A 10,816-nucleotide genomic window follows, 5' to 3' on the forward strand; every position below is an offset into this window, starting at 1 on the left:
CCCCCCCCCCCACCCCACCCCAGAAAACATGGGTCCCCTTCGAACAAATGACCAGTTCCCTTAGAACAACGTTCTGTGTCATCTCACAGTAGCATGCATATTCACAAAAGTGTTTTAAGACCCCAGCGTACTAGCCGCGTGAATGGTTATCATGAAATGAAGGCCCTCCGTAGCCTCCTACGCCTACGGTCTTCTGCTCGTCACGTCACGTACGTCACGCAATCCTCCCTTCATGGAGTGCGTGACGTGACGATCCCGCAAAGAACGTCTGCTTGAGAGGCTAGGCTTTCAGTGGCCGGGCGTGATCAGAAATGGGCTGTATTCGCAGGCAACTAGAAACCGCTGAAGTCTGGCTATTATTTAAAGGTTCTTAATTCATTTTAGCCCTCAGTTTACTGGAAGTTCAAACAGGCGTTACGTTGCTATGTTAATTGCCTAAAACTGACAGCATAGCTTAAATTTTAATTTTTAAGTCATACTGGTTTGTCAAGAGTCAGGTATATTCATTCCGGCAGAAAGTATGTTTCTTTTTGAGACAAGCCTCTGTTACAGCTGGTCGAGTATTGCAAGTCAAAATGCAAAAGTCAGTTCACTTGTAGATCTTCCTCTGCCGTGATAATGTCGCACTCGTTAAATTCATCTTCGTTGCCCTCAGAACCCTTTCGCATCATCTTCGGCGCTCGGTTTTTCCGAGTGGTACAATCGAAGTTTGATCGGTGGCGGTCGCGAGACGAAGGGCTTGAAAACCCTCGGCCGCACTTTTCGCAAGTGTAGGGTTTCTCTCCCGTGTGCATGTTCATGTGGAATTTGAGTTCGTATGACTGTGCAAAGGCTTTGCCGCAAAACTCACAAATGCACGGTTTCTCCTTTGTATGTGTGCGTCTCACGTGGCTATCATGCGCCGCGTGCGATGCGAAAGCTTTTCCACAATGGCGGCATTTAAACGGTTTCTCACCACTGTGCTGTCTGATGTGAGTTCTCAGAATAGACGAAGCTGTGAAAGCCTTGATGCAGTAAGGGCATTTGTAAGGTCTTTCCCCGCTGTGGACTCTGAGGTGCTTGTTCAGGCTCGAGGATTGCGAAAACCGCTTGCCACATTGACTGCACTGGTGAGGTCTGTGTTTCTCATGCACGTGCAGGATGTGAATGCGCAGACGGTCGCGCTTCTCAAAGGAGCGGTTGCAAAGGTGGCAGGGGTACTTCCGGTCTCCTTGGTCCACGCACCGTGTGTATTTCAAATGTTTGTCGCGATAATATTTGTAGGCGAAGACTTTGCCGCATCGGTCGCAAGCGAAGCTATCTCCACCTTTTGTAAGAAAATAAAGAGAAAGTTGTTGTTATGAAAGTGTAGATGTTCAGCTGACTACTGTGTTTTAGTTAGTTATTTTCTCGTTATGCTGGCTGTTGCGCATGGAGGGCGACAACAAAGGTCTCCCACCGTTGTCTGTCTTTGGAGAACTCAGCTGTGGTTTATGACCACTGTGAACTTGGTGTCGAATTTTCTTTTCTTAACGTTCTTCTAACACGAGTAAAACATAAGTAAGTAAGTGAGTGAGTGAGTCAGTGAGTCAGTCAGTCAGTGAGTCAGTCAGTCAGTCAGTCAGTCAGTCAGTCAGTCAGTCAGTCAGTCAGTCAGTCAGTCAGTCAGTCAGTCAGTCAGTCAGTAAGTACATGTAAGTAACTATATTTACGTCAGCTAGAGTTTCTTTTCAGCCCTTCGATAACAAAGAGCTTACGCCAGCACTCGAATCTCTGTACGGTGTTCAGAATAACCAATCAACTCTCAAAACCAAACATTTGTTTCTACTCCTCACCGATGCAGCACGACAATTTCTTGAAAAACTAACCCCTTTATCCTTAGTTCTTTTTCAGTCGCATTTCCAAGTTACACTGAATCTATAGTCTGACAGCCTGGTAGTTATGATATGGGATCTTGTCGTTTGCAGCGGGTTCAACTGTATCGTTTCTCAATTCTTTCATAATACTGAGTAAGGTGCAGTAGAAATTAATTGTCAACATACCGAGTGCCCCATCGTTCTCTATCTTCGTCAGTTTGGTCTTCATTGTAATTGGAATACCCATGTACTTGAGATAAGTATCTCCATACCACACTAACAGTTCACAGCCCTCCGCGATCTCCTTGCATACTTCATAAAATACTTCTCCATCTTCTTGGACCAGCACCAGGTTCTGTTCTCCGTCGTGTCTTGCGCAGTTGACGTATTTCATCCAGTTTCTTTGGTCCCCGGATCCATCTACATAATGAGTGAGTTCGCCATCTTGAAATATCTGAAATTAAAACTCACAATGATATAAGTTCTGCTAATGTTTTCGTAACCAATTGTTAAGGAGGAAGAGTAACAATAGTTGACTATTTGTACTCTCATTTTTACAATTGTAGTTAAATTAACGCTGTAAGCCCCAATATCGACATAAATATTCTCCCCACTGGTCTCTAAATGGAAACGGAAATGAATTCTTTATTAACAAATACCAAAAGAAACATGCCCAGAGTCATATAACTAACTACTATAAAAAAGAACTAATCACAAACTATTGACAAACGTGCAAAGACAGTTAGATAAAATTGAAAATGCGTCTATTCACAAAACGGCGTTTATGATGTTCAGTTCTGACACGTGGCAGGATGTAAGGGTGTCCCCTTTTCCTAAGGCTTCTTGATCTCTGGGGTGGATGCAGTTCAAGAAGGGGATGAGCATTATCAGCAGTGATCTTATCCCATAGCAGCCTATCTTTGATAGTAATTACATCAATAAATACTACACATTTCTTATGATACTAAGAGAGAGATTTTGTTCAAACATCAAACAAGTCATTGTTAGTGATCATTTCAGGAGAAGTTAGATGTTGGTCACTATTGGCGCTTGAATGGTTAGGAGAAGAAACTTAAAGTAGTCTGAGTTATGGCGCCAAATTTTTGATCAGTAGATTACTAAGGGGGTCTGTAATTCAAAGGTAGGGTGGTCTCCTCATTGTCTTGTGGTTTTCGAAGAAAGAGAAATACGCATTGTATACTGAAGGAATTTATTCTAGCCAATAAACTTATCCTACATAGCCTAAGAAAATGTTCTTTTAGAACCACCCTTGGCCCTTAAAACGTTAAAATAATATCCAAGCATGGGCTCCTGATCCAAGTTATTAAAAACTGGATCATTGTATAATGCAATCCCAGGGATTTGATTGGCTTAGAGGCCATGGTATATAAGCCATTATACCATGCCCGATAAATAGCGACCTTTAAATCGTCTGCTGGTTGTTCTTGCACAGCGAAATCAGTAAGATCTAGCTATTATTCCACTCGCGCTTGTTGGATATCAGATGATTATAACCAGCTCGGCGCGTTTTTATTATCTCATATCCAACGCGCGCTCGTGGAATAATTGTTTATCACAACTCACCTCCCAGACGCTGTTGTTATCCTGTGTCCTCATTTCCTGGGGAATTATAATGTTGCCCGTGTACGGACCATAACGAGTTCCTTTCGCTATTCTTCGCTGTCCGCAGAACACTCCTCGATGTCGCCCAGTTGGTAGAAGCGTCTCGACAAGCTTGATATTGTCCGGTAAACTCTGAACGAATGGTTCTTCCTGGTACATTTCCATGAAGGGCATTCGATGGCCTGTGCTCGGCTCGGGGTGTACTTGGGAAATATTTGCAATCCATGGATTCCAGTGTGTTTCTTGGTAGAGGAAGGAAAGCAAACAGTTTCAGTTTATTGTTTTTGCCATAAATTGTACAAATGCAAATATTATTTATTATTATTTAAACATTAATAGCGAGGAAGCCCAAGGGAAGTCACCGGGCTTATAAGGTTTGTGCTCCCTCAGTTAAGTAATTAGAACAAAGTATACACATGGGACCAAAATCAATGGCAGAGCTACAGTAAATCTTAAAACAATCACTTAGAGATAGATGCAGCATAAATTATGCATCTATTCCACAAACTGGAAAAGTTGAAAATTTACTAAACTTGTAAATCACAATTTTTATGTTCTGTAAACTTTAATGTACGTGTTGTGGGTTTGTAAACCAAAATTTACATGAACTTTACACTTTCGTATGACCATGTAAATCTTCTGTAAAATGTGATTTACAGAGTAACTTTCCGCAACGATGGTATGTTAAAAGAACGTGCAAAAAACCTGTAAAATATAGCGGCGATATTTACAGTATCCGCAAGTGTAAATAACTTGTAGATGGAAATAATGTGATGGAATATGTTCAGTCTGGTGAACAAATTCCATTGTGCATATGCCACACATTGACATTCCAATCCTAGCAGTATGGAGGATATTTGTCCCACGAACCTAGTTTAATAACCTTAGCTCCCGCGAGTCTCTTGCAGCTCAGAGAATCCGAACTAGTAATCGGAAGGTTCGACTCCTGATAGGAGCACTCGGGGTTTTTTTCCGAGTATGCTTGTGCCACTTACTGATTAATACATCCTTCTCACTAACTTGTAAATGTTTGCAATAAACCATGTAAATACTGCGTAAATTGCGTTACCAAATGACGACCAGGGCAGTTACTAGGATTATATATGGAACACGTCCAGCATACTACTAGGATTAGCGATGTCGAAAGCATGCACTTCAGGACTAGTCGGTTTCACTTTAATCGCTTACCATTTGCTGACATTCCACCATAAATACCAGACAGGGCAAATCCGTTAGCCGTCTTTTCTGGGGTGCGAACGTAGCCGTAAAGGACATTGTCGATGTCTTGTTGGGTGAAGGTGAAGGGGAAGTACACAGTGGAATCCCCGTAGTCCATCTCAGCTTTGAATCACAACTGAAAAGAGAGGCAATAGTCTGACTTTGTATAATTTCATCCACAGTAGCACATTTTTTGTAGAACCATCTAGAAGTAATAGACAGTACCACAGGAAAGTACTGCTCAGTAGCTTTCATTTGAATGGTCACACTTTAGGATTCATCAACAGACTCAAAAGGTTAGAGCCACCTTGTACAGCATCATAAACACCACAGGAAAGAACTGCTCAGTTCTGAGACTCAAAAGTGAGCAGTACTTTCTTAGATTTTCCTTAGAATGTTTCCTCCATTTAGGGTAAATTTCCTTTACAGGTGATCTAAAAGACCTAAAAGTTTAAATTGTATTTCACTATTTAACTAACAATATTCAAGGTGGATCTCTTTGGAGTTCTCAGTGCAATGTGATCAGTTTCATGGCTCAGATGCCTCCAGCAGACATGACCAATTGCCTCCTCAGGTAAGCAGTGTACATAAATACTTAACTACCATGAAAAGTAAGGTTACATGACAACAGAACATTGGACGGATAAGTTTGGGAAAGAGTGTGAGTTTAACTCACAGTTTCTCCCACCCTCTCAATGATAGGAAAATCTAAGTTAATTTCCTTTTCCCAGCACTACCCTCGCCTTTAGATGAGATAACATAATTTATTTAATGTCAAATACACAGGGAGTGGTTTCTCAGTCTCCCGAGCCAGAGACTTATGATATAAGTGTTTGACAACTACATACTAAGAACTATGCTAACATCATGAAAGGTATAAAACTAAGAACTAGCAAAAATATTAAAACCTAAATCAGATATGAAAAGAGTTGAAGACTACATATATCTTCATATATCAAAGGCAATTGCTGCAGTGGCAGCCGTTCATCCTAGCCTTCTTTCGTAATGCTTCCGGTAATAGTTTCAAGGCTGGCATTTTCAAAAGTTACTTGAGTGATATTATACACAGAAAACTACTATCGTGTTAACTATTTACCACTAGCCATCAGGAAGGCAGGCCTAGAATGGACCCAGAGGCCTATTGCCCGTGCTTCTGTTGTCTGCCATCCTTAGCGATTTTAAATAAACAATAAACTAAACATGACCGCTGACCTATACGTTTCATATCCTATAAGGGAGTTTGCGCAGTGTTGAATGAATTCTATAACAATATTCAACAGGTGCAATTCAAATCTACGGTAAGGGGAGTTCCCAGGATTGACGAAGGATGTTATACAAGAGAATGCTTATGTGGCGATTGATTGATTGATTGATTGATCCTTCCTTTAATTAAACTATTCTTTTGAGCTTTGGTTTGATCATTCTATGCATTAAAAACAGTAACTAAAGAAAGTCGGTAACTTTAGCTTTTTCGCAACATTTTGGCAAAGCCAGAAGGTTGTATGCATAGTTCCTGTTTTCTTTCTATTTTGATATATGTTATGAATTCTACAAAATCACGTCACTGAATCACCAGGCTGTGCAAAATGAATACCCTTAACCCCGGCCCACAATCGTTATCTTCTAGTAATGAAGTATTTATTCCAAAACGGACCAATTGAGTCAGATCGTTTGAGATTATATAGGTAATGATCTTTGATAACACAAAAGCTCTCTGTTTCTTTTCCTGGCAAAGAAGCCGACATTGATTTATTTAAAAAGCTTTCTGATTATTCAAACGAATTTTACCTTTTCCTCTTAATTATTGGCATAATTTTCTTTAACGCCAATGAATGATTTAAAGATGCCAGGTTAACCACGAATTTGTTATTTACATGAAAAGCATGTTGTAAAGATGGAAAGTATTGCTTACAGGAATATAAATTAAAGACAATTACGTTGAAAATTGTTCTCTTGCGAGAAAAGTTTTCTATTAAAGCAATTCGTTTTGTTGTTTGACTGTTCGCGATATATATACAAAATAAGAGAAAAAAACAATTTTACTTGGACTTTGCAGCTATCCTTTGTCTTTTGTGTTTAGATGAAAAACTAATTTGTCGTCGGCAAAGATATACCTATATTAAAAAAGTAATTAAACTTCACCTAGATAACTCGTGCTTTTGTTGTAGTTTTTCTACCGTTTGTGCTGTTTTGTTCTCCCCCAAAAGCAGTGAGGTTGAGAACAAGGGAAAAAACAAAATTTCATTCATCAACCAAATAAAAGTACAGGTAAAAAGTACCACACAGTAGCTAGCACTGAAGGTTTTCGCCTGTACATTCAAAAGATAGAACTACCTCGAACAGCGTAATGAACAGTGCCACAGAAAAGTACTGCTCAGTAGCTTTCATTTGAATGGTCACAATTTAGGATTTCATCTCCAGACTAAAAAGTTACAACCACCTTGTATAGTATAATAAACAGTACCACAGGGACGTGCTGCTCAGTAGCTTTCATTGGAATGGTCACACTTTAGGATTTCATCCACAACCTCAAACTTTAGAACCACCTTGCACCCGGGCCTTGCACAGCATAATAAACAGCACCACAGGAAAGTACTGCTAAGTAGCTTGCCTTGTACTAAAAATTTCATTAAATGGTCACAATTTGAGAATTCATTTACTGACGAAAACGTTTGATCCACTTTGTGTAGTACTTTAAACAGTATCCCAGTTCTGCTCATTTAAAGCTTTTATTTGAATGATCACACTTTTTATCCGCATGACATCAGAACTACCTTGCTCAATTTGTAAACAAACCAACGAAAAGCAGCCTTTTCATGGTCTGCCCACTTTGAAAATTCATTTATCGAGCCACCTTGTATAACACCGTAAACAGTACCACAGCCAGACTTAAGACTTTCACCCACAAACGCAAAATTCAGGAACACTAGCGCGAAGTTGGATGGTTTGGTTCTCAGAGCGACAGGCCAATTTATATTCACTTACATGTATGTCGCGTTTTAGTCGCGTGGAAAACAATTGAAGCGACAGATAAAAATGGAGGCTACATTCGATTAAGTAAGGTTGTCGCTCGTCAGATTTGCTCTGACGAAGGGCTTACGCTCGAAACGTCAGCTGTCGACCCTCTTTCCGCTGGCCAAATTAAGTTATTACCTCAGGTGATAAAACTAATATTCGTTTCCATTCCCTCGCCGACGAAGCGTGACAGTTTGTTTGGGCGGTTACTAAGCTGTCAGATACTTGGTTTTTGTAAGTTTTTTTGGCTTCATTTACATTGGACGAGAGAGCGCGCTCGTAACTTAATATAAAAATACGGTTTGTTAAGGTACAGATGAAAAAGTCATTTCCTTTTGAACAAGCGCAAATGGATTAATTATAATAACAATAAAAAAGCCAACATGATTAAGAAAAGACATTCAACTGTTAGCTTGGGAAAGAAAAGAAAATATAACTATATGTGATTCACTTCCTCGGGAAAAAAAACACAAAGCAAGATGAATTTCACATTACAAAGTTGAAAAACAGGCATATATTTTGAAATAAACGGATATTTTGATCATTCTAATAAACGTGCATCGCTTGTCAATTTTAAAAGAAAAATATACTCTTTGAAGTGTTGTATCAATTCATAGTTACTGTAATTATCAGTTCAATTTTGTGCTATATCTATTTAAAATATATTTGCAAAGCAGTCTATGCAGCTGCTTGGTTGTAACTTATGTATACATTCTTCCTTTGTAATAGAATTGTTATTTTGGAATCAGCCTTTTCACAATGTTCTTTGGCGAGTGTAGATTTTACCAGAAACACCGATGATAACGCCCAACAAAAAATGCAATTAAGAGTTAGAATTTGTGTTTTTTTATTTTAATATTTGAAGATGATCTAGCTTAAAAGCCGAAAATCGGAGCGGCGTAGTTAAAGGCGTCCAAATACAAGGAATGGTAATCTAAATCGCAAAATAGCCTTTAACGTTAGTTAAATAGCCTCCGCTCTTGAAAACACTTCTGAATAGGTTTTCGACTTTGTCTGGTTAGGCTCGCTTCGGCCTATTGGCTTGTAGGATGTTCTCTAAAAATAAAAATCACAATTTACAACTATTTCAAATTTTAATTGCCGGAAATTTAGGGGGTGCCCCATTAACACTTGGTTTTTTTCCCCACAGAAAATAAAAATATATATTTTTTGTTTTTCTTTCATATGTTTTTTCTCGTTAGCTTTCCACTGAAATTTCACACTAGTTGTAACTGTTGTTTGACTTAAAAAAAAGCCGACGATGAACATTTACAGGGAAAAAAAGACTTAAAATATAATACTTAGGCGCTGTAAAAAAAGCTTTCAAGAACCAAGACAGGCCATATTGGACTGTCGACGAGGTCTCATGCAGTATATTATACCGCTTTAACAAAAAATAATCTCGAATAAGAAAATTGATAAAATCAGAGACGAATTGTAGACCGTGATTCTTTTGGTATTTTAAATTCAAAAAGGTAACTTCTTGCCTTGATGTCAATCTAAACTTGGGTTTTATTTAAGGGATTTTGAAACAATAGTTTTAGTGCGAGTAAACATTAACTTAGGCGACCTAAGAAGGGATAAACAACCCAGTAAGTGTTTTTTAAAGCCTGGTCGGGAAAACATTCATTTATCGGGCGTCGTGTGAAATCAAATACTCTTAAAAGCAAACATGTTTTTTTTCCTTTGTTTTATGCGCTTAAATCTTCATCTTTAGGCAAAGATATAAGTTATTAGCTTTCGCAGTTGTATTGATGTTAAAAGGTAAATTAAAGCTGTTAAATAAACTACGCAGTAGAACATGCATAGCGAGCCACGCAATCAGTGAACAGAGCGTTATGATTTTCTTCAATGCTTTGACAATTAAGTACTATGTTGGGATTTTTTACGCCCTAAATCTCCTATATTTACTTCGTGATATGGCCTATTAACACTGCAACGATGTTTAAAGATAAATCTAGGCGTTTAAACAAACTGCGCAACGGATATGCAGGTAGGCATAACTGCTCGGCTGTTCACTAAAATAAGCGCTTTTCTTTCGTTGAAAGATAGGATGGCAAAAAGCTTATAACTATAACGTTGTACGGTAAGGAGGCTTACACAATTTAGGTATTAAACCTTTAAAAAATCATTGGGTCAAAGAAAACCATAACTCGAAAAGCGCTTCCTTACCTTACAACCGTCCACCGTCCGATCAAACGTTATAGATTTCGTTGGGAATTGGTCTTGGATCTTCGTTTAACACACCTAAAGGGCAAGCTAGCGAATTCTAATCTCTACCAGACTATTCTCAGCCTTTTAAAAGCCTCATTTAAATAATGCGAACCCAGTCCAGATGTTGACCAAGCCAGCTATTTAATGGATAGGAGTAAATTTGTTCGATCGCTGCGATAACGTCAGTTTTGTTATTGTTAACCAATCTAATGAAAATTAACAAACTTTTTTTTGTTGACTCACTGTTTCGTGCGAAAAGGATGTTAAGAATTTCTGAAGTAATTGGCCGCTTAAGGCATGTCTCTGTCTGCACTAACTGGACTTCAACGCTAAAAAATTACGCTACCATGTTCTCTTTTTAGCTTCATGTTTCTCGTACCTGCGTTTGGAATCAAGCAAGTTAAAAAATTGATGATCTCATGATCGTTATCCGAAATTTTAAATATTAAGTATGGATTCCTGGTGGACACAAACAGCCAACTGTGGGAAATGTCGCTGCGTTTGCTACGCCACAAAATTTTAATGCGGTAACGTTTACGTGCGTTATGTAAGGGTTCTATTAAACTTCCACGGTTCTCTTAGCAAATATTTGACAAGCTCCTTGAGTTTTTATTCGCGAGAAAAATAAAATAGTTGATTGTTTCCCTCCGGTGCAAAATTCTTTAGCCAAAAACTCACAGTCCGCGTCACTTATCAAAATCACAATCTTTGATTTACAAAACTGAAGCTAAAAAGCTGTTAATGAGGAGTTATGCAGCGTCGCGCAAAGGCGCGTTTCAGCAACTTAACACATTCAATATTATTATTTATTGAAGATCTCATTTGCGCGTCAATTCGCACTTTAGGCATATGCCTTGTAAACGTGATAAACAAAACACAGCTACAAAAACAAGATGGCGTGCGCGTTACCG

General features: G+C 38.8%; 1 protein-coding gene across 2 annotated transcripts; it reads right to left on the reverse strand.

Annotated features, from left to right (window-relative positions):
- Window positions 1-31: 31 nt before the first annotated feature.
- Window positions 32-9,966, reverse strand: LOC146468699 (PR domain zinc finger protein 14-like). 2 transcript variants are annotated; one of them, XM_085124223.1, is made up of 5 exons: window positions 9,864-9,966; window positions 4,647-4,812; window positions 3,420-3,700; window positions 2,022-2,289; window positions 32-1,306 (listed from the first exon to the last, which is right to left on the reverse strand). In XM_085124223.1, the coding sequence occupies exons 2-5, from the start codon at window positions 4,792-4,794 to the stop codon at window positions 585-587; spliced, it is 1,419 nt and encodes a 472-aa protein (XP_084980349.1). In that variant the 5' UTR covers window positions 4,795-4,812; window positions 9,864-9,966; the 3' UTR covers window positions 32-584. The 2 variants fall into 2 exon arrangements, with proteins under 2 accessions (XP_084980349.1, XP_084980350.1); XM_085124224.1 differs by lacking the exon at window positions 9,864-9,966 and adding an exon at window positions 5,773-5,831.
- Between the last annotated feature and the right edge of the window lie 850 nt (window positions 9,967-10,816).

The sequence above is a fragment of the Pavona decussata genome, unplaced genomic scaffold (assembly GCF_977016875.1).
Source record: "Pavona decussata unplaced genomic scaffold, jaPavDecu1.1 SCAFFOLD_130, whole genome shotgun sequence".
Taxonomy (NCBI): Eukaryota; Metazoa; Cnidaria; class Anthozoa; order Scleractinia; family Agariciidae; genus Pavona; species Pavona decussata.